Source organism: Nipponia nippon, unplaced genomic scaffold, assembly GCF_047370975.1.
Source record: "Nipponia nippon isolate SJK-2023a ecotype South Korea unplaced genomic scaffold, ASM4737097v1 scaffold_28, whole genome shotgun sequence".
Lineage (NCBI taxonomy): Eukaryota > Metazoa > Chordata > Aves > Pelecaniformes > Threskiornithidae > Nipponia > Nipponia nippon.
In genome coordinates this window covers 4631305-4657856 of record NW_028262345.1, presented here as the reverse complement: position 1 = coordinate 4657856, position 26552 = coordinate 4631305, and the positions used below count along the sequence as shown (strand labels likewise).

Here is a 26552-nt window from a genome sequence, read left to right as displayed (position 1 = left end):
GGATGGGGGAGCGAATCGGGGGAAAAAAAAGTAAAATTCATGGGTTGAGATAAAGACAGTTTAATAGGACAGAAAAGGAAAGGAAAATAATAATAATGATAAAAGAATATACAAAACAAGTGATGCACAATGCAGTTGCTCGCCACCCACCGACCGATGCCCAGCCCGTCCCCGAGCAGCAGTCCCTGCCCCCCAGCCAACTCCCCCAGTTTCTATACTGAGCATGGCATCCTATGGTGTGGAATAGCCCTTTGGCCAGTTTGGGTCAGCTGTCCCAGCTGTGTCCCCTCCCAGCTTCTTGCTGGCAGGGCATGAGAAGCTGAAAAGTCCTTGACTAGTGTAAGCACTACTTAGGAACAACTAAAGCATCAGTGTGTTATCAACATTATTCTCCTACTGAATCCAAAACACAGCACTCTACCAGCTACTATTAAGAAAATTAACTCTATCTTAGCCATAAAACAGGACAGTTGGGTACCCTGTGAAGGTTGCTTTCTTTACCTCCTGTTCACATTCATGGCTTGATCTTGCTGTTAACCCATTTACAAAAATGAGGTTTTTGGTGAGGTATCCTCCTCTGTTGAGAATGTCATAGCTAACGTACCTGCACGTTGTATGGGGGTTCGCTTGCCCAAGGGACTGAGTTACCAATTATTCCTTGCAATCGGGGATGGGGAAAGGGGGATGGCTTTATGGGTGCTGTGTCTTCAAGTACAGAGCTTGTAAGCAGAAGGTAGCACCATTTCCTGGAATTGTGGTTCAGTGCCCGTGTGCCTCATGGCTAATGCGCAATTAGCTTTAATTAGCTTAATTAACCTGGAAAACATTTTTTTGCCTTTGCTAGAAGGTCAGCGTGTCCTCCCCTTGCTGGATGGATATTCTGGCCTGGCGCTCTTGGCAGTGTGAGCAGGACCCCAGCGATGCCGGCAGAGCCATGCTGGCTGGTGCACGATGTACCGCATGGTGCAGCTCTCTGCGCCATGGCATCAGAGGAGGTCTGCCAGCCCGGGGCTGGGGCAGGGCTGTAGGCTCTGGGATTCAGAAGGTGTATGTTCAATTCCCTCTTCCAGATGACAGGCAGGTCCTTTAGACCCTTGAGGCTTTTTAAATGCATGATTCATTTTTATAAAACTCCTGCAGAAACTAGGTCCTTGAAATAGGTGGGATTTTACCCCCTCAGGGGCAGGATTGGCATCTAAATGCCACTGCAAAATTGGGCTGTATCCATTTTCTGCCTCTGTTCCCCATGAAATGGGGGTGACAGCACTTCTCCCCTCACTGCTGAGAAGTGGCGGCAGAGGGGCTTGCCTGCAGCGGGGCTTGCCTGGAGCGCTGCAGGCAGGGGTATAGGCTGTTTCAAGGAGTCCTGTGCAAACAGTTGATAGTTGCAGACTCAATTGCCCCGTGATTGTGTAATGAAAAGAACAGCCTTGTTTATCGTCATCAAATCAGATAAAAGTGGCATCTGGCAGTTGCATTTGTAGTGTGCTCAAAAGAGGATGCTGCCTGCCAGACGCAACGTTTTCCCTGTGCTAAGAGCCTGCACAAGGACCCAGCTCTGTTGAGGTGACTGTCGCCCTAGGATTAGTTTAGAATAACCTCTTCAGCAAAGTCATCCTGTGATCCTTACTTCAAGGTTTCAGGGAGGACAGAAATCCTCCCATCACAGCCTCTTCTAATGTGTGTATCCTGACTGTGGGCTCTCATATTTTTCTTGTGATTACCAGCAAACTGCCTGAACAAGAGCTGAAATGCTTTTCCCTGACTGGCAGGAGCACAACACCCACTGATGAGTCAGGGGAGAAAGAGCTCCTACTTCACAGGACAGAATATTGGGGGAAAGGGAGGGGAGAAGACAGGGAAGAATAGCTGCCAGAGAGTTGTGGAATAAATGACATTTGTTTAAAGACACATTCGAAGATTAATGATGGGAGTTAAAGTATGAAAGCAACAGGGCCTAAATGTAGTATTAATGGAAAACATTTTCTTTGCCATCTCCTGCAGGAACTCTTTGGAAGTACAGAAGGGGGAAAATCACTTTACAGTAATAACTGTTATTTATATAAGAGAACAACATTGGATGTATCAGGATGTGAGGTTTCAAGGTAATAACTGGACCCTCGCAATCGTTGTTATCCATTTAAAAGGCAATTTCTGTGATGGTGAATAGATGGAGGAAATAGCCCCAATCCTGCAACTGATCGTAAATGAGGTTTATTTTATTATTATTGTTATTAGTCAGCTCCCAATATGGTAGGATTGTGTTAAGAAAACAGAAAAAGACTGGGAGAGGAAGGAGCTGATAATCGTCCTCGCAGAATTTGTTTGGACCATTTGATGGGCTCATTAGTGACTTAAGGCCTCGTCTTGGCTCCCTCCAGAGTTGATGTCAAATGTCCCATTGCAGTATCATTGATTCATATCCCATAAAGAGCAGCAAGCAAACAGATGACATGATCTTGTAGCCTCAGAGAACTGCTCCTCTTCTCCGCCTGTAATTCACCCTGGTGGAAGGTGACTGCAGTGTCGTTGCAAGTACAGGGTGAATTAAGAGTGCAAACCAAGAGGATAATGATGGCTGTACTCAGTGACTGTCTTTCTCCTGATGTTAGCTGTGTGCACATCGTATAACCAAATCACATATGTTCCCATTCCAGGATTTGCAAGTGGCCTTTGGCAGGAGTAACCATGCACACTCTACCCATATGGCTGTCCATGCGTGGTCATGCGAAAGGGTAATGGGCTGTGCACCACACGGATTGTCCTGGCAGGTCACCTGAAGCCAGGGTTCTGTGTTTGGGCATAGCTAAGGTGAACAGGCTGTGGCTGTGCTCCACAAGCAGAAAATCTCTTTTGCACAAAACATGAGCCCAGCCCTTTTGCAGGAATCAGGACAGATTCATGAATGATTCATGAGGAGGGGTTGGGGGTAGCAGGGAAGGATGATAATAATAGTCTCCATGTGGTCAAAATATAACAATAATTTGACCAGCTCTAATTTTTCATAACCACTGGGTTTATGAGCAGATGTGGTAGATGAGCTTGAGCAAACCATAGCCTCCCAAGCTGGCTCTTTACTTCAGAGCAACTAGGCCACTCCCTGGAACACTAGAGCTGTGTAAAACCTCTGGGAGGAAGGAGTAGAAAGTTGACAAAGAGGGGAGAAGAAAGAGTGTGTCCTGTTTTCCATAATATTCCAATTAGAATAAGTGTTAGGCGTGAGCCTCAATTCGTCCCAGTTCAGAGCAGTGCTTGAATGGGAATTTTATCTTTAAACTTCACGTCTCATGGAGTGAAATCTTTCATAAGGGCCAGGGTTTTTCCCCTTTAACTCTTCATTCATGGCATTAGCTTGAGCATGGAGGCCTGAACTGTGATGCATGAAGAGGGACGGCAAGGAGGAGGTGACGGTGGGGGAGGGCTGGGTGTTTGATGGTGAGATAGCAGTTTGCTGTCCTGGAGGTGGCCCTGGACATCTCTCACGTTGGAAGAGGCTGGGGAGGATGATAAAGCAACCATTTCTGCAGGCAAGTTCTGCTAGCTGGGATAATGAAAAAGAATTGGATCTGTGAGGGCAGCTGACACAGCTCGTTGTCTTGAAGACGTTTTCAGTGTTGTGTTAAGACACCTTTTATAGACTTTGAGAACTAGGGAGAATGTGGTGCCGCCTGCAGCTAGCAACCCTAACTCTTCGTGTGACAGCAGCAAGAGCAAACCGCCAGTGGAGAAGCCTGGACCACCCACTGAAATGCAAGCTGGTCCCAGCCTTCCCACGGTGGGAGGGTGCCTTGGCAAGATCCCCTGTCCTCCTGCCCTCCCCTCCGCTGTGTGTGCTCAGGCTCGCAAGTGTCAAAATGTCTGTGGCTGGATTCAGCTCTTGCAGATATCCTTGTTAAGGTGGTTGAAAGCAGGAGGATTTAATGATCTGAACCATGACTTTAATTAATCAGCATAAATGTTGCTTATTTATAACATAAACCACAGCCTATGGATAACTGTTATTTAATTAAGCTTATCACTGTGAACCTGATCCAGTTCCTTGCTGCATTAATGTAACTAATTCAGTATCCTCTGTAAGAAGCATCATAAGAAACTACAAGGGATGTAATTCACGCCACTCATCCTCTGCTTTACAAGACAAGTGGGGCTGGTTCTGGTATGTCTTATTCATGACCCAGGGTTGGTACCGACTCCTCTCCCATCCCAGCAGCCACTCCTGCGTTAGTGTGCTGCTGCTTCTGTCACGCCTAGCATCTGGGAGTCTGGAGCAGCTTTTCCTTTGGGTTTCTTTCACCTCGTTCACTAAGAATTTTTGTGTCCGATTTAATTTAGTCTATGCAGCTGAGCTTTTTCTTTATCTTTGCCTTTTGCTTTTTCTTCCTCTTCACTCGCCCTTTCCTGTTTCTGTGTAGCATGTTTAGAACTTTTCCATGTTGCACAGATGTAGGGGAATCTGTAATGAGCTCCCAAGCTGAAAGAAAAAGCTGTTTGCCTAGAAGTTGTTCTTTACCTACATTGAAGAGCATTGTACTAGAAACCTCAGAGATTCTTTAGGAAAAGTTTGAGTAACTTTTAAGGATTTTGTGGGTATTTTCTGTTCTGCCAAGGATTCTCCAGGCAACGTTTGTCACCCCATGTAAGGATGGTCTCCAGAAGACGCTAAGACAAATTGCCTCGAGCGTGGATGTTACTGTGCATTACTTCAGTCACTTAGGTCTCTGTAGATCCCTTCTCTCAAAAAGTAATCTAACAACAAAGTGGGGCTGCTTTTTTTTTTTTTTCCAAACAAGAGCATCCACATGAGAGTTTGATGTACTGTAACTGGTGCACGTTACTTTCAGATCTTAATTCATTTCAACTTTCCTGAGTATCCGCATGTTTCTTGACCTCTTCAAAATGGGCATGGTAGTGTTTCTTCGCTTCATGGAGGTATTGTGAGGATGAATATTTGAGAAACTCACAGGTTGTGTTAGAGATGATGGAGTCTGGGGGAGGTGCCAGAAGGATTAGTGCTCAAGGCAGAAGATGGGCTTCTGGAAATCTCAGTGGTGTGGCTGAGCTGGTTCAGCTCTAAGTCTCAGAAGTGACCATTTGGCTTGGGTGCTGAAGTTCTGTGGTCACGCGTTCAGCTGCAGTGTGGATTCAGTGCAAGGCAGGTGGGCACAGGTGCTGATCTGGGGTTGAACAGGACCCACTCTGTACACAAGCAAAGAAAGAAAAAGCAGTTCTTTTCCGGTAACGTATCATCATTTTCTTAGCAAACAAGTATACAAACTGGGATTAGATGAATTAGCAGTTTGCTGCTAAGATGGATGGAAAACCATGTCAGAGTCCAGGGAAAAGAAAAATTTCTGTTTTGTTTTCCCATCCAGAAGCCAGGGGAAGAAGTCATCAGGGGAAAAATACAGTGAGCATAGCACAATAAAGAGGAAAGGCAGGAAGACATTAAAGTAACCTATTAAATTGCTGAAGGCTGAGTGGCAAAAAATAAATAAATAGAGGCTGTGTAGATTGATGGATATTGGATCTGAAGGGCTTCCACATCTGGTGTGGCAGCTCTTTAGCATCTCATTTCAGTGTGACTCAGCAGGAAAAGTTGTTTGTTCTAACAGTAAAGCAGAGATGAAAACAATCCTGAGGCACATCAGCGAAGGGCTCGCATGTCATTGTTTTATAATTGGATTAAACTCTCCAATGTAGTTTAATACATCTGGACCTTCTGCGATAGGGGTGAGGTTTCCAATGTCACCTTTTCCCACCCTTGTTCATCTTCTACTCAGCTTCTCTGTGATCACCTTCTCCTCTTAGGCCACAACCTCTTCCCTTGCACATCTGTGCACCAACAGTGTGGGGCAGTGAGGGGGTAGGGAGATGGTGAGAGGTAGGCAGTGAAGTTTCCTGTGGAGCAGGTGCATAGAGAGCAGTGACTCTAAAGGCTAGCTTGTTAGGGACAAGTTATTACCTGATTTAGGTACTCTGAATTGCCCTCTGTAGGTCCTGACCCTCTCCGCTGACTATAAAGGCTCCAAACATGGTTTGAATCTCCCATCCGTGCTGTGCTCAGCCATGTAGCATTGACCCTGGTCTTCATTTATCTTCATACATGTTTCTTTTAATATGCTGCTGCTTCTGGAGGTTCCCATCTCCCAAAAGCTCTCGTAATAGTGCTCACTTGGCTTTTGTGATGCACTTGGATACCTGTAGATTGAAACAGAAGCGTCAAGTTTCAGTGGCAGTAAGTAAAAAGGCTAAGGTGCTAAACAAGGGCTTCTGAAGACTCTTGGCATATTAACTCTGTTTATTTGCCATGTGGTCTTGCAAAACCTTGAGGAGTCGCTTTATCTCTTTGTGCCTCCGTTCTTCATCCATCATAAGAGAACGAAAGTCATTCCACCTATCATTTGTCTGTCTCATATCTTTAAAGGAATCATCATATCTGGTATCTACATCCAGCATGGTAGGTCCTTGTCCTTGGATCCATCTTTTAGAGATTTGTAATTGTAGCAATGGCTAATGATATGTAACAAGAATAGAGCTGGTGCAACATATCTGCAAGCTCTCCATATTGTTGAAAGCAAAACCCTAGATCCTGTCGCTACAGCAATTTTTTTCCCCCTTCTCACATTGACATTGGGGATATGTCCAAGGCTATTTGCTATCACTGTGTATGCAGTTAATCAGCTGGCTGGGGGAAGCCTGGAACTGGGGCCTGGCACTTATGTACTCCATCATTTGGTCTAAAATGCGCATCCTCTGCAATGCACTGGTGTTTGCCAGCCTGGGAAGAATCAGCAAGTGGTGCCAAAGCCCTAGCATCCTTGAAATAAGGAGATGCTGAAAGAAGAGCAAATGCATTGTAAATGCTAAGATTCCAGGAAGGGTTAAGAGGAAGATGGTTACTAAAGGCCCCACTGACATAAATGGAAATCCACTGGCTTTAGAGGGGCCCCAAATTCCTTTAATCCTGAAGCTTGCTGGAAGTTCAAGAAATGGCTCCCTCGACAAGAGGCAAAGTGTCAGTTTTGGAAATGTTGCTCTCCTTATATCACTGTCAATCCATAAATCCCAAAGTGTTGTGGAAAGTTGTGTCTGTGCTGGAATAGCCTTGGCTGCCACTGAAATACAGACACCTCTGGGGATGGAGCTCTGGGCTTTTGCGGTCATCTCTGTTGTAGGTACGGAACATGCTTGTTGTGGGTGTGTGACCAGGAAAGCGTCCTGCATCGTCTGGGGCTCTGCAGCGGTTTCCTTGCCTGCCTCCCCATCCTGTGGCAGCCTCTTTCCCACACCACTGGCTGCTGCCTGCTCTCAAACACAGAGTCCAACTGCTTCATTGTTCATTGCCATCTCTCAAATCTATGATTATAACTATAAATCCTAGTGGACTTTCCCTATTTGTTTTTTGGAAATTTTTTTTTTTTTTAGCTTAGAATTTTACACATTGTTTCTTCCTTCCTCATTCTTTTTGTTTGCCTGGAAGTGGCACTTGGGGTTTGCGTGGTTATTTTTCTTGTATTTATACTCTCCACTGACTTAATTAAGTTCTTGCTTGCTTCCTGGTCTTGCCAAGTTTACTGGCCCCACCAGGGCTTCCCAGTGCTCTCTTCCTAAAAACCACAGCTGCTCCCGGTCACCTGAGACCATGAAAATGGGCAGAAAAACTTCCTCTTAAAACTCAACTTGACACTATTGAAACAAAAGACAGACAGGAAAATGATGTTCCCAACTTCAGTCAGTGTTTTTAGGTTAGTTTCTTAAGAAAACAAGATTTAGGCTCTTTGACTGACCTTGTGTGGATATGGGTATGAATCCATTCAGTAGCTTGAATTTTGTGGCAAACTGCAGTCCAGTTTGACTGACAGGCTTTTCAGAGATGCAGAAAACCTGCGCTAGAGAGCACTGCTATGAACACCTCCTGCTGTGAGCAAAGCTTCAAGGAAACAACAAGGCATCCCACCGCACCATGTACACGTGTGCAGAAACAGGCCCTTGGTGGCTGGAATTGCCTGTTTTCTTGCTGGAAGATTTCTGACACCCCCAGGAGGCTCTTCCCTCCTGGTGCCCATTTGCTTCCATGTGCCTTTGGTAGCAACATCCCTGGATGGTGTCTGTGGCTCTTGGGATGCCTTCAGTGAAAGATGTCCCACCATGCATTCATGTCATTCCATTTTTAGCATTAGGCTTTCCCCTCCTTCCCTTTTCTGCCTGCAAAACCCTACCCATGTGAGATGGAGAGCCCTTCTTGTTCACTCTTCCAGCCTGTCCTGCTGGAGGCCTCAAGCATCCCTTTCAGAGCCATGATCATTTGTTCCCTGCCTCAGCCCTGACCTTACACCTCAGGAAGGTTAAATCAGTCATTCTTCCTTCTCCCTGCTTTTCTCTCCTCATTTTTGGGAAGACTCTTGACAAGCTTTTCAGGGGATTAAGTAGGACTTCTCTGGTTGCAAACAGATTATTTGAATTCACAGATCAGGACTTTACCCATAGCTGCAGCATGCCTCAAGTCTCCGGCTGTGGAAACCCATAGGAGTTTCTCTGTTGGCTTTAAAGGACCTCAGTTTGCTGCCCTGCTTTTGTACAGGAGAATGGCTTCAGATTACATTAGCCGGCTCTGGACAGGGCATTTTCATTTCAGACCCCTTTCTTACCCCTTTGTGCTCTTTTGCTTCTGCCTTCATGCTAAGGATGTTTGCTGGCTGCCTCGTAGCGAGATTTGTATTCGGAAAAGCAGGTGATCTTTATCGGAAGAGCAGGACCTTGTCTCATTAGTGTGTTTTCCTCCCCGCACGTGAAGCAAAGGAACGAGAGGTGAGATGAGACCTGTCTTGCAGATGCCTGCATTCAGAATGGCAGCTGAAGTGTGTTCCCCCCTCCCGCCCCATTCTGGATACGAACAGCCATCTCTGTTTGACGGAGGTGTGTGCGGAGGAGGGAAGAGGAGTCTGGCAGTGCTTTTACCTGCCTGGACCAGAGGGACAATGTTTGCTGGGGCACAAAGATGAATTGCCCCCACTGAGATGTTGCATCCCAGCACTGTGACAGGTCCAGCATGATTGATAGGTCGTCACCTTTGCAGGCTCAGGGAGGACGGAGAAGTGCGATGGCATTCTCTATCTTCCTGGAAACTCCTGGTCTCAAAGAATGTTATTCTGATTTTATGTATACAAAGCAATTATTAAAGAAGAGAAAAGAGAGGTTTTGTTTCAAGCAGTAGAAACTAAGCCCTCAGCTGTTTGTATCGCATCTCCCCTTCTCGCGCTCTCTCCCCTGAATTCACTCTCTCTGGATAGCAAAAATGAGAGGGAAGCTCCATTTAAATGCAGATTTCAAATGTTGGCCAAGAGCAATAAATAGCCCTCTGCTACACTGATCAGACAAACATTATCAAGTCTCTTTGTGAAGGAGAGTTTATGTTTTTAGATTTTCTTTTTCCGTGATGAGATCCTGTTTCCTCTCAGAGTAATAGCATATTGATGACTTTTTATTTTATTTTTAAGCAGCCCTTCACAGATTATAATGGAAACACAATCCCACCTGTTTCTCCACTGGAGCTGTACTTGACAGCCCTGTAATGAGGAAGTCTGCAAATTTCTTATCCTTTACTGTATTGACAGCCCGAAGGGTTGATACTGTATTCAGCAGAGGGGAAATGTGCAAAATAAGGGGACCCTGCAACCATTTTTAATCAACTGCCCCCTCAAATGAATCTGCAGCCTCGTGGCTTTGGAGCTAGTTTGGGGTTAATGAAGTCCAGAGCAGCTGCAGGTGGGTCTCTGATGATAAGGGTAGGGCAGGTGGGCAAGGAGCAGGAGGAAGGGGAGATGTGGAGGTCTGGGGTGATTCCCCCACATCCCAGGGCATCTCCTGAGGCTGGTGTTCCCGAGCAGGACATTGGTGCTTTGAAGAACAGTATGGTTTTCAGGTATGCCTTTGATCTAAAGGGATCCTCGTTTTGAGACTAAGGACTGATCAGCTCCAGTGGTTGGTATTGGATCTTCTAGATGTCTAAATCTGGTTGAACTGAGGTTACAGTTGGTAATTTGAAATTCCATTCATCATGGGCACATAGAGGATTTGAGGACTCTGTTTACAGTATAAATCAGAAGAGGTTGTAGGTGTGATCTGAACCTGTCAGAGGAGACACCTGAGAAATACTGTGGATGGCATTATACCTTTTTTAACTTGGAGGGACAGGTTACAAACAGTGAAATATCATGTTTACTAAGCCAGTGCTTTGCTAAATCTACATCTTCAAGCCACCGGACTTGAGATGGCAATTGTGTTTCTGAGTATGGCTTTACATTTCAATGGTATGAAAAGCGTCTGAGAAAATGTAACAATACTTAATGAAGTTAACAGGGAAAGGTCAGCTGAACACTGTTTATTCTAGCAGTGTATAATCCTCCCGGTAACATCTGTTCCCTGTTATTGTTATAAAAATGCTACTTCATTAGATCTTGGTTGGATCATGAATTAAGTAGTGATATGTAGTAAAACTTGCAGTCGTATTAGGCTTGTCAGAGTGCATATGTTGTGAATCTGGCTGGTGGCGGGTAGCACTCTGGGGAGCCACATGGCTTGGGGGAATGGGAAAACGGAGGCTTTCTGCTTTTTTAGCACTGGTTGAAACCCAACTGAGTGTGGAAAGGAGTAAATTTCAGTGTTGTCTGTAAACTGGCTGGTGCACTTAGTAGGATGAGTGGCTGTGTCTCAGCCCGGCTCCAGGAAGACAGCTGTCTATACCACTGAAAGCACACAAGCTGACAGCACTGCATGTCCCCCCATTCGCTGTTTTGGCAAAAAGGAGTAGGACTGAATTTTTCGGGGTGAGAAATGAATGTCCTTCCTCCCCCTGGAGAAGTTTCTCCAGGGTAAGAGGAGAAAAGGCAGAAGAGTTTGAGCATCTGGCTTTCATACTGCTGTGGCTGTGCTCCTGCCTCCCTGCCCCCGATCACGTCTGTCTGCCTCTGAGGGCTGGAAAATTACTGAAATGAGGATGACCTGTAGGAAAGTTCTTGAAATCTGTTTTTCTCAGAGGGCACCATCATGTCATCTTGCATTTCTTTGGCTACCATTAATAACTTTTTTCTAGTTTTTGCTGTTAAGTTGTTAACTTTGAGTGTTGCATTTGAAATTTGTGTTTGATGGAAATTTACAATTGAAGTCACTTGTTGCTTGAATCTTGAATAACTGTAACCCAACTATTTTAAATGCATATCCAACGCGATAAACTCTTCTGGTTTGTAGCCTCTTGGGTTTGTGGGGTTTGTGTTAAGTGTAAGGAAAACCTGGGCATATTGAATAAAAAAAGAATTATTACTATATAAAGGATGTTTATCTATTAAGATTGGAACATCCCATGGGAAAAGATGTTTCCAGCCAGTTCTTCCTGAGAAGAGTTCGGCCTCTGCCAGTCCTTGCTGACTTCACTTGGAGTTGTTTGACTCTCAGTCGCTCTGAAAACCTAAGCAGCCCTGAATCGGGCATCACAGACCCAGGTGCTCCTGACTCCCTCTGAAATATTTTTCTCATAATTCATAGAGAAGGCAGTCTAGATTGGAGACATTTATTATGATGGGGAAGATAGAAGTGATTTTTAAGGCCAACAAAGTTCAAAGACTCTGCTGTAAGTTTTCAGGATTAAAGATTTACTTGATGCATCTTCCCATATTTAATAGACAGGAATAGATGAAAGGGAATTTCTATAAAGATTTTCGTTCATACTTAATGATGCCACTATTAGATGAGCTTTGGCACTGTGTCCCAAGACATGAAGTTTTAAAACCAACCTTTTTTAAACATTAAATTACCTTTTTCATCCGCTAGCTTTAATAAATAACGATTAGTTCAGCCTTATTACCTAGTCTGTTCTGGGGGCTGGTTTAATATTTGGTAAAACTAGCTAGTCTCCCAAAATGCAAGTGAACAAATTTTGCTGGTTTTCTATCACACGCCCTGCAGGGAGATAAGAAGCGGCAATGTGGTTTGATCAGTGGCTGGGCTCTAGGAGTGCCACCGCCACCTCCATCCTGGGATTCAGGCTGTCTGGCTGTGTTCCCTTCCTTTCCAAAACTTGCCGCTTGCTGTGGGCACTTTCCCCTTCCTCATGTATTTGCTCCTGAGGTGGGCTGCAAAGTTAAAATTCAGTCAGAGCTGAGTAGGGAAGAGGGTTTGTTGGTTTTTTGTTGTTGTTGTATTTTTTGTTTGGTTTTTTTTTTCTCCCTCAACTGTGGGGAAGTCCAATTTAGTGATTTTGAAGCTTTAAATTAGAAAATAATGAATCTAAGAACGCTGACATACACTCCACCACCACTGATCTTTAATTTTGCTATATCAGCACCTGGAACAGAAGAAGCATTTTGTGATGTTCATCAGATTCGGTACATTGCTTTACCCTTTCCTGGAAACAGGGCCATAGTGAAAAGTTTACACACATCAAACAGTTTTGTGTATGAGAAAGTGGGGCCCATTCAGGGCTTTCTTCTCTGTCTCCTGCTGCTTTCCTAGAGAAGTGGGGAGTTGAGTAAGCTGCTTGTTGGGGCACTTTAGTCTCCCAGCTTCTTTGTAATTAAGAGCAGTCACCAGCCATATCGATGTATTAAAAAACCTGTGATCCATGCTCCTGGCCTTAGAGGAAAGCACAACCTTTTTTCTTGCATAATGAGATTAAGATTAACTGCCCTAGCTTTGCAGATAATGATGGTGCTTGCATGTTAGCAGAGCATAGGAGATGGTGTCGCCTGAAGGACTGGGAATGTTCGCCCAGACATCTGTGCATATCATAGAAAGAAGTATTGCTGTGTGTTACTTTATCAGTACTTAGTTCAGTTTAGCTCCCATAAAACTGGGAAAAAGTAGGAAGCGAAGGAGTTTTTGAGTGGATATCATCAGGATACAAAGTAAATCAGGTTAGCACAGACCCCCTTTGCTTCACCAGTGGATTTGGTATCTAGTTACCTTCCACAGCTGGAGTTCGGGCAGGAACGGAAAGCAAAGATGCTCTGCAGTTTTGTCATGAGAGAAGAGATCGCACTGGGATGAGCATAGCAAGGCTGAGAAAAGAGCCCTGAGATGCGATGCAAGGTGGTTGTTGAAATTGAGCTGTGCTTTGAGATTTGGGTTGATTCAAAGCAAGTCTCAGCGGCAGGAAAGGCAAAGTAGAAGGAGCCTGAACCCGAGACAGGTTTCTTCACTGGGCTGGGCTGTGTGGGAGGCTCTGTGCATTGGTGGCAATGAAGGGTGATTGGTGCCCATGCACTGGGGGAGCAATGAGGACCACCAAGGCACAAACCAGCCCTCTGAGGAACACCTACAGCACAGCATCACTGTGCTGCTTTAACAGTGGTCCCAGTTAGCTATGTCTTCAAAATGTGTGTATCCTTAGACTCTGCTCCCAGCCCTTGCTCTTAGGGAGGCGGGATACCTCCTGTTTATAGCTGATGTGCTTTTACTTCAGCTGCCAGCTGATCTATGTGTTTCTCTCTGGTTTTCCCTAGCTAAAAAAAACCCGAACCCAAACCTGTCGCAGCACAGTGACACGTTTAAAAGCTTCAACAAGGCACATAGCTGCTGTAGTTAGTTCCGTGTTTCCCTGACACACAAACCAGCAGAGGCCTACTAATCCCTGCTTTGCTAACCTACATGGTGTGGGGCCTGATTCAGCGCTGATCTGCGACTCCATCTACACCTGAGCAGTTCTGAATGGCATCGCTCCCTTTGGAGTGATTTTTGGGAAGGGAAGATAAGCATTGGTGCCTTTCTAATTTACACAACAAAAACCAGCGCTGCTTTTCCTCAGATGTGACTGAATAGTTGCATTCTGGGAGGAGACCTCCTATTAGCAAGGATAAACCCACTGGGGTGCCAAAGTCGTGCCAGGTCATAATGAAACGCTGTGATTAATGCTCGACTCCAATTTCTTTTTGCCTTCCGTCAAGAAAATAAAAATAATACCCCACACTATCTCCCTCTGCCTAACACAGATTTGAGTGGGCAGGCCCAGGAGCTGAGTTCAAGAGTCAAGTGCTTTCTGTTTGAAAAATATTTGTCCCTTCCCACCCACGGCTGCCCACGTGCTTCCTGAAATATTCCAGCTATCAGCACCGTACCAACGCTTTCTCAAACAAATGAACTGAGGCTATCTGGGGACGTTCTTCCTCTGTTGGGATGTGAGGCAGTGTCTGGATCCGGGCTGCTTGGGGCTGCACAGCTGGATGTCCCTCTCTAGGAGCACCCAGGGCGAGCAAGCAGATGCCTGTGCTGCAGTGGGTGCTGGGCACTGCCAAGACCCCAGCAGTGTAGGCGGCCGTGTCGTGTTACAGCACACTGGCAGGTAACGCAGCCGCTGCTGCAGAGATTTCACCGCCCACGTGTCTGGCAAGACCTGGGAGGTGGGCGAAGCGGCGGGAAAGGCCGCACGTGGGAGGGAGGATGCGCTAACAATAGCCGCGGCAGGAGCAGAAGTGCCAAGGCAGCAGCTGCTCGCGTGGCAGCGGAGATCCCAAAGGGGTGCTGGGGGCGGGGGGGTGCACAGAGCTGGGCCAGGTCCCTGCCATGCCTAACCACTGGCAACACCTTTGCTCCCACAGCTGCCATCCTGGATGACCCCATGGAGTGCAGCAGAGGGGAGAGGCTCTCCATCACCCTGGCCAAGAACCGCATCAACCGTGCACCCGAGCGGGTGGGGAAAGCCAAAGTGGAGGTGGACATTTTTGAGCTGCTGCGAGACAGCGAGTATGAGACGGCAGAAACCAGTAAGTACCCCTCCGTGTAGCTGGTCCTTCCCCAGTTCTTCCCTCTGCCAGCTTGCAGGAGGTGGCTGGCACGCTGCACTTGCCGGAGAGGGTAATTGTGTGATAGTCAAGCGGGGTACACAGGGTAAAAAGCACCTCTCTACTCTCTATCAACACTTGAAAGATCAACACGTGCTAGCATGAAAGTGGGTCTCTGCAAAGCCCCAGGCCTGCCCTGGCTGCCTGAGTGCAGTCAGGTTTGGTGCAGGGCTTAGGCACGGTCTGGATGCGGGCGCAGCATCCCCTTGGGAGGTGTGTGGGACCTTTAGCAGCACTCGTGCTGTGTTCAGCACCAGCCACACGTTTGCAAGGGCTGGCCCTGCCTGGGTGCATCCACTGCAGGGGCACAGTGGCCCATAAGGGGAGGTTAGGCTCGGAGGGCGAGTGCTGAGACCAGTTTTCATTTGAGGGTTTAGCATGGCGTTGTGAGGCGAGCCCTGTCGTGGACTGAGAGGATCTGGGTCCCCGATAAGCTCTGCCACCATTCAGCTCAGCGGCTTGGGACAAATTATTTTCTTTAATCTGTGTGTCAATAAACAGAAGTAATGATACAGGAGGTGATGCTCCTTTGTAAAGTACTTAATGGTGTGCAAATAAGAGACTCTGGGCAAGTTCAGTGCAATTAAGTTATTTTTAAAACCCCATGGAACACTGTGTGTCAGCAAACATGATAGCTCTTCCAGTGCTTGAAATTGGCAGTGGATTTGTTTACACAAAGTTTTCAAGTGATGTTTGAAATCATGTGGACTAAAAAGAGCTAATTTTGAACGAGCAGTATACTTCCCACGTTGCTTTAAAGTCCCTTAATGCAAACAGGTCTCTGCCATAGTTGTTCCTCTGGATGCCCAACATGTCACCCCTGTGCTGATGAATAAAAAAGAAGTTGATGGTCAGTGTCCCACAGACCTCTCAGGAGCCTGAGTGAAAGAAACCAAAAAGATCTATAATAGCGTCTTACTGTAAGAGGGAAAATCTTTTGGAATAGGATAGCTTCCCTTTAGAATAATTTTTAAGATGACCTTTAGAGTTCAAGGGAGGACTATAATTTTTTTTTAACAAGTTGACTTGAAAAAGCTGGAGAAATTATTTTAAATAATAGGGATTTTAGACTCATTTCCCAATGGTTCTCTGTTCCAAGCCTGTGTAACTTCAGGGTATCCCAGAAAGGTGTGGTAGTATGTTGTGGTCTAGAGTGGGCTGGTTTTTCACACACAGTTGGTGTGTGCTCTGCGCAGCACTGAGCATCCCTGTGCCTGGGAGGCCCCGTGGAGCCGCATGCCCAGCGCTGCTCAGGAGCAGGTCTCTGGGTAACTGGCAGAACGGGCTCAATAGGCCTGCGAGATCAGCAAATCACTCCTTCATTTCCTGAATTAGCATTTGCATTATTTATAGAAGCATTCAGTTAATAAAGTGCATTTCAGCAAGTACCTGTATGTCTATTTATAGAGCCTGTCACCCATGAGGCAGTCTAGATTAAGATCATCACGTGCAGCATCACAAGGACTGTTTAAAACAGCAGTTCTCCACCTTTTTGGATCCCTCATCTCTTTTAACTTTTTCTTGGTCTTTCCCATCTGTTCAGGATTGCGCGCATCTTGCTTTACCCTCATTTGGCACAGCAATAGGGCAAATCCAGTCTCACTGGCTGGGTTACACAGAAGGGATGGGGGCTGCCTGTGTTTCTAAGTGCATTCTCAGTTTGCCCCTGAAAGTATCCCAGATCTCCCAGTGAGCCTCCTAGGAAATGCGAAAATTTCTTGCTTGCCTGAGCCTTCTGTGTCTTTGGAAGAACCAGTAGCATTTTTAGTTCCATTCTTTTTACTTTCTCATAGATCTTCTGCATGTAGCAGTGTTTCTGTTATTTAACTTTGCTCAAGAAACAGGCTTGATTGTCAAGTGACCCCAGAGCCGCGGTAAAGATCGCGAGCGGGATTTCTTTCTCACTTGCACCCCTGTAACACTGCTCAGAAATTTTTCTGTTGCAATGCTTTTCAAGCAGAAGAATACTAATTTGCTGAAAATGAAGTATTATGCAAGAAATTGTTGATTTCAGCAAACGTGGTGTTTGGGGAGAACGTGGAAATGGGCTAAGTGAGGAAGAGGCAATCTTCCATTTCGAATTTTCACCTCAGGGTGATTTTCTTTGTTTTCTTTACTTTGACTTATAGAATGTAAAAAGTAGAAATTGGAGCAAACTGATTTGATTTTGGTGAAGTGAGTATTCACATAATTTTGCAATATGTCATTTGCCTTTTCTTCAGAGGGAAAAATGTGTTGAAGCATTTCTTACAAAAAGGAAAAATCTGGATTCTGCATGGCTCTGCTATTAATGTCACTGAAGTTATTCTTGATTTATACTGGTAACAGGGGAGAATCAGATCCTTTAACTTAAATTTCAAGGCTTTCATGGCTTTCAAATGTCTGACTTCTCAGCTTTAATACAGCACTGATATTTGTTATCACACATAATATCAATAAAAGCAGTTTAGATGTTTTAACCTATGACTGCAAAGCTGTTATACATCTGTTTAATACTGTTCTCAAATTTCACGCCCTTTGAATCACCCTTAAATATCACAGCTAGCATGCTTAGCTGACTGATCTAGGAATGCTGTGATTACACCCCATCAGTGATATTCCGTGTACAATTAGTGCTTCAAGAGAAGAAAGGCTTCTTGAGAGTTAGTTTTTATTTTAGTGTTGAGCTATTTTTCTTTCTTTTTTTTCCTTTCGACTGACTCAGACATCTTACTTGTTAGGGGGCCACAAAGTCACAATTGCTATAGCAGGTAAAATATGAGTCAGTCTTAATCACAATCATGCATGATTTGCTATTTCAGCTTTATATATGAATGAAGACAAACATTGACTGTTCCTGTATGCAACATCCGTAACGTCCTGTGTTTTGAAATGAGTTTGCAGTGAAAGGTTATGGATAGAGCTTTTTTTTTGCCATTATAAGTAAAGCCTGTTCTCTCTTTGTGTTTGATGTTTCAACTCCTTTTATGGAGATCCAAAATGACTTGTTTAATCATGTCTTCATCTAAAACACCTTATTCCTTTTGATGTCCAGGGAGGGACAGATTTTCTACTTGTCACCCTGTCCCCTATCATCTGATCAGTCTTTTAAGCATCTTTCTGTTGTTAATCCAAACATCTCAGGGCAGATCAGCAGTCAGAGTGAGGGAGCAACTGGAGGATCATTAATTTTTATTTATTCACACCAATATTTCAAAGTGCCTGATATGTCCAGTCAGTGGCTTTGGCTCAAATGTGCTATTAACTATCCTGCCATTTTCGTGATCCTGTTGGATTTCACCTTTAAGCCTGCTCTGTTTGCGGGTTCCTGTTAAGAAGCATGAAGGATGCTGCAGGAGCAGTCTTGGAGCCATGGTGCAGGATGCACTCTCTGTAACGCTGTCTGTTTATGCACTTGGTGGTTTTTGTATGAGAATCCCGTCCTGACCAGTCCCTGTCATTCAAGATCCTCTGATATGTTTTGCAATCATAGAAATGTTGAGGTAATTGCATACCTTCCCTGCTCATTTATTTTCAATTAGAGGCAGGAATCTTTTTTGCATGCCATTTGAAACCCTTGTATCAGGTATCTGTATGCAGTGAAAGAGATGCTGTGTTCTGCACTGTGCGTGGATGCTCTTACTGGAGCGCTTTCAGCTGTGCTTTGAACAGGGAGAGTTCATGGAAATGCTTGCCAAGTGCACTGAGATCCCAGGAGGTGAAAGGCGCTATCTGACCATGAATAAGTGGATGTACAACATATATAATGCGAGAGCTACTCATTTGTTGTTGTGCTTTTTCGTGTTCAAAAATAAGTACATATTTCCATCTTCCTTTAAAACATGTCTTGCTGTTTCCTGAGTGTCCAGACCTGTACTTAATTCCCAAATATACTTGTGGAAACCATTGAACACAGCCCTTTCTTGCTTACCTGGCGGGGCAGACCTGCTAGTATGAAAGGAGGGTCACCGTTTTGCATTGCACATTGAACGCACACCTGAGCTTGCGTGAGGGCCACCTCCTACCTCCAGACTGTAGCCTATGCTGGGAGGGGGACAGGAGCCTCTGACCCCACTCCCAGCTTCTGGGCAAAGCCCATAACTGCATAGATGGAGGTACCGTAATGGGACATCTGAGCTGCACAAGCAGTAGAGGCAGAGAGGTCCACGTACAAGTAGAAAGGCAGCAATCATCAGCTCACACCTCCGAGGAATCATCCCTGAGTGATGGCAGGAGGGATCCTGTCCTGCCTAAAGCAGTGCCAGTCTTGGCAGAGAAGGGTGTACCCTGGGATGTTTCCTTTTCAAAGTCTTAAGTATTTTAAGAGTGTGTTGTTAAGAAATTTATTTGCCAAGCTTGTTGTTCTTCTGCCCTACTGTCCTCAAGGATGTTAACTTAGAAGAGCTGAGTGCAGGCAGTCCATAAAAATGGCTGGAATAGAAGGTTCGGGACATCTCAGGCCTTCAGGTCAAGGATGGTGGATCAGTAGTACCCATGTCTTATTTCATGATAAAGAGGTTTTCACATGCACGTGATGTCACTTCAATGTCTGGTACTTCTTGAGGTGCTGAATTCTAAAAAACATAAAAATTGGACACGATCTTGGGCAGAGGTAGCGGGGTTTGCAGCAATCAAAAATGTGTCACGCACATAGCTTACATGGCACACACGTGTTGAAGTATGAAGAGACCTGAGTGGCAGGGGCTACGCCAGTGTCTGTGGTTATAGTCCGTGCAGTTATTGGGATGAACTTTTGGTATGGGGCCAACATTTCTGCATCCCTGCAAGTGCTCGTCTGAATCCGCAGTGGTAGCAGGGCTGAGCCTTTTCTCCCTGTGGCAACTAACAGCATCAGGTAATGTTCTGCAATAGGAACTGTGTTTGGATTACAAGAGAAGCAGCTTTCCAAACGTGGTCGAAACCTTAGCCTCAGGCGCCTCCACTTTGTTCCCATTCATTTTCCTTAATTTTACTGGATGTTTTGCCCTCGGACTGATAAGCCAGGTCTTTTTCTTCTGCCAGTTGTTGCAACTCTGTTGCTATGACTACTTAACCCACTTTTTGTTCTCAATAACAGAGATGAGAAAAAAAGTGCTCACCGAACTTTCCCCTGCATGCACAACAATTCACCCCAGGACTTTTGTCCTAATGACCTAAGGATAAAGAGGACTTGGAGCAGCTCCTTCCTCCTAGATGCTGAATTGCAGAGAACCCGAAGGGCCTGGTGCAGCTGAGAGGGGCTGATGAGTGCTGCTGAGATAGCATGCAGGGTTTTCAAATTGCTAGTGCTCTTATTTAAAAGGATCTTCTGAAGAGGTGTAAGTGCCTGTAAATTTTTAAGCACAGAGGAAAAGCAAGTGCTGGGTTCCTTTGAAGATGCTGCAGAAAAATATCACTTGTTCTGTAGCAGATTGAGATAGTCAAGGGTGAGAGAGCATGGAAGGAAGGAAAACCCAAGAGAAGATGTTCATATAGCTTTGGCACTTTCTGTAAGAAGTCAGAGCAATCAGTATGTATAGGGACCTAGTAGTATATGGGTTTTTTCCTTCAAGTATCACTTGGAGAGAACTAAAACGAATTCCCCAAAGTGACAAACTGTCCTCAGCTTTTGGCCTCATATTCCAGTCCTGAGGCTATGAAGGGTTATGAAGTCTAAGGCCAGAGATGACCACCTTGATTAGCTGATCTTATCTTCTGCAGAAAATGTACTGTAGATGTCCACTTGCTGAATGCTACACTTGGCCCCATAGCTCGCTGTTCTAAAAAAACCCCAAGCGCAGTATAGGCTCTCATTTCACATCCAGTCTTGATTTAAAGACTTGAAGTCAGTAGAAAACCTGCTCTGATATGTAATATGACGGTTTTGATGATGAATTCTCTTTGCCACAAAAAATATGTTCTGGTTTGAAATTTTCTAGGTCCTTTTCTCCAGCCGCTGAATCTTGATAATGTTTTACAATCATCACAAAAGCTTCTCTGAGATGTAAGCCAGGGACCTGCAGTGAGGATGGTGCTCTGAAACCGACCAGCCATTTGATACTGAAGAGGCACTATCTTTAAAATCGCAGCTTTGAGATACGGTGGTTTAGTTTTTACATATGAAAATGTTGTGAGCTTGCTCTTGCCAGAACTGATAAGTAGTTGCGGTGCCTCCTTTCTCCCCCATGGTATCCTCTTTCTTCAGAAAGCCGTCGCTTGATGCCAGTTGAGCAAACGCCGCTTTGTCTGTCCGGGGATAAAGGAGCTGAGTGCATGACAATGTTGAGGCAGGTCTGGTATTTCAGAATAAGCCATGGCCAGCACATGTTCGAATGAGCCTTTCGGAGTCCGGGGATTCAGGCACGAGGGGCTCTCGCCTTCTGTTTGCAAGGCTTTGTCTGTGCAAGCTGCTCTGGAGGAGTGTTTCTGAGCGATGTGGCTGATTGGGATGGCAGCAGGGAAGTGACACCAGCTGGGGTAGCCCTTGGAGTGCCATTCAGCTAAATTTGTGCCATGAATTGAAAGGACAAAAGGTTGCAGTTTAACCCAGGAAGCTCGAGAGAAGAGATTTAACTTCTTCATTTTGTCAGGGTCTTTTTATTGTTCTGCTAACCTTGGTGGCATGGAGCCAGAAGATTAACTACTGCCAGAAAAAAAAAAAAAAAAAACCAAAAACCAAACAACTACAAATGAAAAACAGTAATACAATCCTTATTATTACCACTGAGCTCTGCAGAGGATGAGGGAAGAAAGTCATACAAGTTTGTTTGCTGCTAGATGATGCTCAGAAGCTAGGTCACTGCTGTGTTTAGCATCTTCCATAAACTCTAGTTAATGGTTTATCTTGGAGAATAGCATGCGGGGCCAAAAAGGGATGTTATAAGAGAGAGACTCCAGTTCTGAGCCAGAGATGAGGATAACTGGGCTTTGGGGAGAGTTCAGGTGGGATTTAGAAAGGCTGGGGAAAGGCAGAGGAGGGTATCCCAGGCAGGGTGACAGTGCTTCAGAGGGAATAGAGGGCTTTTGGGGGGACATAAATGGCAGAGAGTATGTTGTGTGAAGGAGATGATACCATGTCCTTAGTAAGGTGCAGCAGGTACTGTAAGCATGACAGTCAGCTGGAAATTGAGGATGAAGTCTAATGCATGTTTCCTCTCTCTGGTGCCCGCAGTGTGCCAGATTCTACCAAAAGGAGTGGTAGGCGTCCTGGGACCTTCTTCAAGCCCAGCCTCGAGCTCTATTATCAGCAATATCTGTGGGGAGAAAGAGGTAAGTGGAAATGTCCCATGTTGTAGTAAGTCTATGCCCTTGTGCTGACTGACTTGGCCCCAATACCCATCGCACTTGGCAGCTGCCCAGGGCTGGGAGGGTAACGCAGGAGCCGTGGCTCCTTCCTCGCCGTGGTTCAGGGCAGGCCTGGGGTGAGAGCGGAGTTGCCCACCATGGGTAAGGGGCACCACAGAGATCCTGACCCATTCCCCAGCCTCCGCCTTCTGCACATTGTCCTTCAAACCGAAGATGCTCTCGGTGGACCCTGATCACAGCAGTGCTTCCCACTGCCTGGTGCCCAGGGTCCCTGGGAACACGGCATTTTACTGGTGATTTAGTAAGTATGGATTAGGTTTTTAATTTACCACTATACCGAGCAGCAATGCCTTCTATGCAGATCCCATGCAGAAGGGCTTTCTGCAGCCTTGGGGAGTTTTTTCTGAGACTCTCGCGACTATGCCAAGTCCCAGCCACAGCCGCACAGCTTGCTGCAGCTTCCAGCTCTGCCTTAGGCTGCCTGCTCCCTCACCTGGGTCTGCCTTTTGCATTTCTTGTTCAAGTCCAGTGCTCTGTTTCTCAGTCATCATTTCTGTGTATGCACACCACTCCTTTCCACCCGTGCTCCCCAAACCTTCTCCAGCTGATGTCTACGTGCCTCATCATCCCCAGTGTACTCTGTCCTCATGTCCCAGCTGCCAGGCAGAGCAGGATGTTACCTTCATTAGACAGGGGCAGTGAGGTACCTGCCTATGGTACTCCAGGACATCCTTGGCAAAGATTACTTGCTGTAGTCATCTTACCTGCTATATTGTCCTTCCTATGCTCCACCATGGCCGCTAATGAGTGGAGTTAACAGCTTGGTATATCACCCCTTCTCCTAATGCACGTATTCTTGCAGCTTCTTCCTTTTCCATTTCCTCTCTCTTTTCTGCCTCCCTTGTCCTTGTTTTCATCTGTATCACCTTTTACTTCAGCTTCCTTCACATGCAACGCTGATGCAAACCATGTCCCCACTGACTGAGAGGTGCAAAAACCTCAGCTTGCCCTGGCAGATGCACATCCCGGGCAAAGTTCCTGGGTGTGGCATTACTTTGTGCACATACTTGGAAAGCTGCACCCCTTTCTGTTTGCTGCTCTTCCATCAATGCAAAACTGTTTTATCTGTGTCCAGACTATGTGCCTGATTTAATATTTTATAAGCCTTGAACCATCTTACACTGATCTGGCTCTGCTCTCGGGGGAAAAGAAATTGAGTTCTCTTCTCATAGTTCATCCCTTTAAAGCCAGATAACATCTCTCAGCCATTTAGTGGTCTCTCTCTGGAGCTCAGCCTCCAAGGAGGGGAGTGCCTGGAACTGAGCACTGTAAATAACTTGCATTCACAAATGACTGCTGTTCTTTGTTCCCTGAGAATCAGAAGTGTTTAAGAGATGGAAGAGATCTTTTAGACCTAGTGCTTTGGGCTACAGCAGGATGGGTCTCTTGAGAGTATTTTGTAGTGCTTTCTCCAGTTAAATGTCCCAGACATGTGCTCCATCCCAGGCAAAGGCAGCTCTGCAGTAACAGATTGCAAGTGTTTTTCCCCTGAAATTCATATTCAGTCTGAGTCTCTGATCTAAGGTTGGTTCCCCCCCCGCCCCCCCCCCCCCCCAATTGAAAAGTGAGTGCTAGTGTGCTTCTAAGGTATTTGATTCTCAGACTTGATCTCGGCTGCCCTCCTAGTGATGTAAACCTGATTTATATCACAGTAGCATCAGTTGGTGCCGCTGTGTTAAACGTGATACAGCAGCCTGGCCAGAGCCATTGTACTTACAGCTGTCCATCAGGTAAAGGCGAGTGTCCCGGTTTTACCACCAAGGCACCAGACAGTGGAGTGACTGGCCTGATGTTCACCTGTGGTGAACTGGGGGATGAGTCTGTGTCTCCTGTGTTACCCCTCTAGTGCCTTTGGCCTAAAGATTTCCTTCCCTCCTGTCTGGGGAGGGGTGTTTCACTGGGGCAGAGCTCTTGGAAAGGAAAGGAGGGCTCTGGGACTGAAGGTGAGCTCTGAACCAGTGGCTGCCTTCACCTCTGTCTCCATCTCTCTCTTCTCTGTTAGCAGTTGTTGCTGCAAGTCTCAGGTTCCATCTGGCTCCCAACAGCAATCAGCACGCTTGTACTGGCACTGCCCTGTCTGCTCTGGTTAAAGGAATTTGCCTTTCCCTTACAGTCTGCTTCTCTCCCTGTTAACAGGGCTGCAGAGTGAAATCAAGGCAGATAGCAGCTTATTACTCTTTAACTTTCCTATTGCTAACCAAACAGCTTATGCTGTCAATAAAGCAGCCATCACAACCTACTAATAGCCTTTCCCAAGAGGAGGGAGATGGGAGGCACAGGATATTACCTTCCAGAAGGACTAATAATGGAGGAAAAGAGGACTTGACATTCCTCTAATGAAGCCTAAGCAGATGTTTCCCTTTTTCTGTCTTCTGTTTCTTCCAAATAATTCACTCAGCAAAAGGAATGCAATATTCCTTCTCCTTATTTGGCTGAACCCCCAGTGTCCGAGCTTGATCTGTTTGCCCACCAGTTCCATCTACGTGAACCTGCCAGGTGTGCAGCAGAGCTGCCTCAGAGGGAGCCCTTGGGCTGTCCCCCCATGCACCTTCCCTGCTCCCCCTTCCCCAAATTCCCTGGGAAACGGCATCCCACTCCCATCTCCTGCTCCTCCATATTAATGACAAGCACAGCGTTATTAGGACTGGTGGTTACGGTCCTGTTGGAGCTTGCCTGCCGTATGGCCACCTGTTACCTCTCTGCTGATCAAAAAAGCCCAAAGCTTCTGGCTGCTGCATCTGTTCCTCTCTCTCCCGAGCCTTGCCAGCGCAGGGTCATCTTGTTCTTCTCTTCATCTCTCCTAATTACCTGATGACACATCGGTACCGCAGGCAGAGGTGGATTTGCAGCACTTCATCCATCTAGCACACAGCAAAGGTCTGAGGGTCTCCAGCACGGGCTGTGTAACTCCCTGCCTGCCTGCAAAGCATCCTCCGTATTCACCCAGGAAGCAAGCCCAAAATGAAGTGTGGGCCCAGCTACAATTAGTGCCCAAGCTAATTAGGTTGAACTCATCCGGAATGGTTTCCTGTGCTGTAATCACAGCCCCCGTTGCCTTTCTCTGAGTGGCTCAGCAAGACTTTTTCTGATCCACTTCTTCCCGTGGCTTCTTGTTGCCACGATAATTATTTTCCTCTGCTATTGCACAAATCCCACCCTCCTCTCTTCACTCTGGTGATGCTTCTGCAGTTTTATTGGGATATTTCACTTTCTGCCTGCTGTGCATTTCACACCAAAAGTCCTTTATGGTAGATTTACTTGTTTTTATTTCTTTTTCCTCTTTAATTATGTCTTCTTTCCCCTCCTCCCCACTTAGGTTCCTCACTTCAAAGTGGCACCAGAGGAGTTCCTGAAGCTGCAGCTCCAGCGGTTCACCACCCTCAACCTGCACCCCAGCAACACCGATATCAGCGTGGCTGTGGCAGGAATCCTGAATTTCTTTAACTGCACCACAGCCTGCCTCATCTGTGCCAAAGCTGAATGTAAGTCATTGCCAGGCTGGGTTCGGCTGCCCCTCTGCTCCCAGTGCCTTCTGTTCTGTCTCCTCCTGCGTGTTTGGTGCCTGTTGGAGAAGGTCCCACAGGCAACGTGTGAGAGCTGCCTCGCTGTTGCATCCCAGGGCGGTTGCCTCGCCTAGTTGTGGTGGCAAGGTCTCTTCTGTTGGCAGCAGGCGGGCACTTGGTCAGAGCAGCCTGAAACAGCGGAGACCTGCAGGGCAGGTTTTCCACCCTGTTGCCCAGCAGAGGTGTTTGCGGTGTTTGTGAGAGGAGGAAAGGGGATGGGGGAGAGACTTGCCGGCCTTCTGTTTGACAATCTGAAGAGTGTTTTGCTTGCACAGATGGGTTTTTGAAATGAAAAAAAAAGGCTTAGGCTTGTTTCTGGAGATTATTTTAGGCAAGTAAAGCTTTTTGAAATATGTCTTTCCCAAACCCACATGCAGTTTGTGGCCTAAAAGCAGGACTTGATTAATAGTCAATACACTGCACGCCCTCTTGGGCTCTGCAGCCATACATCTGCTGGTAATTGTGCATCTGGATGCTGGAGCATTCACCTCAGCAAGACCATATTCATCTCTGCATAACTCTCCTAACATGGCAGGAGCAGGCTCTGCATCATAGTGGTTACAGAGAGTAAAGCGCGTCCTGTGCTTTTTAAGGTCAGTGTGTATGTAGGTAGGTGGTGTGTAGCAGCCACATCTATTTTGCTTTTATTATCCTGTAGCCAGATTCATTAGCACTAGAGTTTATCATACAAGCAAGCCTAGAAGAGAGGCTTTGAAAAGGCGTGTGGATCCAGTGGTAGCTTTTGGGACACTGGCAAGAGTTTAGCAGTCTCTGACCGTGGGACCAGGTGCAAAGGAAAGGCAGCATCCTTTCCAGCTAGACCAGGACAAACTTC

The 26552-nt window shown here is 46.1% G+C and overlaps 1 protein-coding gene across 7 annotated transcripts in view; it reads left to right on the top strand.

The window, feature by feature from the left end:
• The window catches only part of GRIK4 (glutamate ionotropic receptor kainate type subunit 4), a 211946-nt gene that overhangs the window by 118052 nt on the left and 67342 nt on the right, over positions 1–26552 (top strand). For 5 of the 7 annotated variants that reach the window (XM_087763341.1, XM_087763344.1, XM_087763343.1 and 2 more), the window contains exons 3-5: positions 14589–14753; positions 21961–22058; positions 25471–25636. In XM_087763341.1, coding sequence (XP_087619467.1) covers positions 14589–14753; positions 21961–22058; positions 25471–25636 — 429 coding nt within the window. Of the gene's footprint in view, positions 1–9723; positions 9766–9852; positions 9923–14588; positions 14754–21960; positions 22059–25470; positions 25637–26552 lie in introns of those variants that run through there. The other 2 variants (XM_087763345.1, XM_087763346.1) reach the window with 2 other exon arrangements.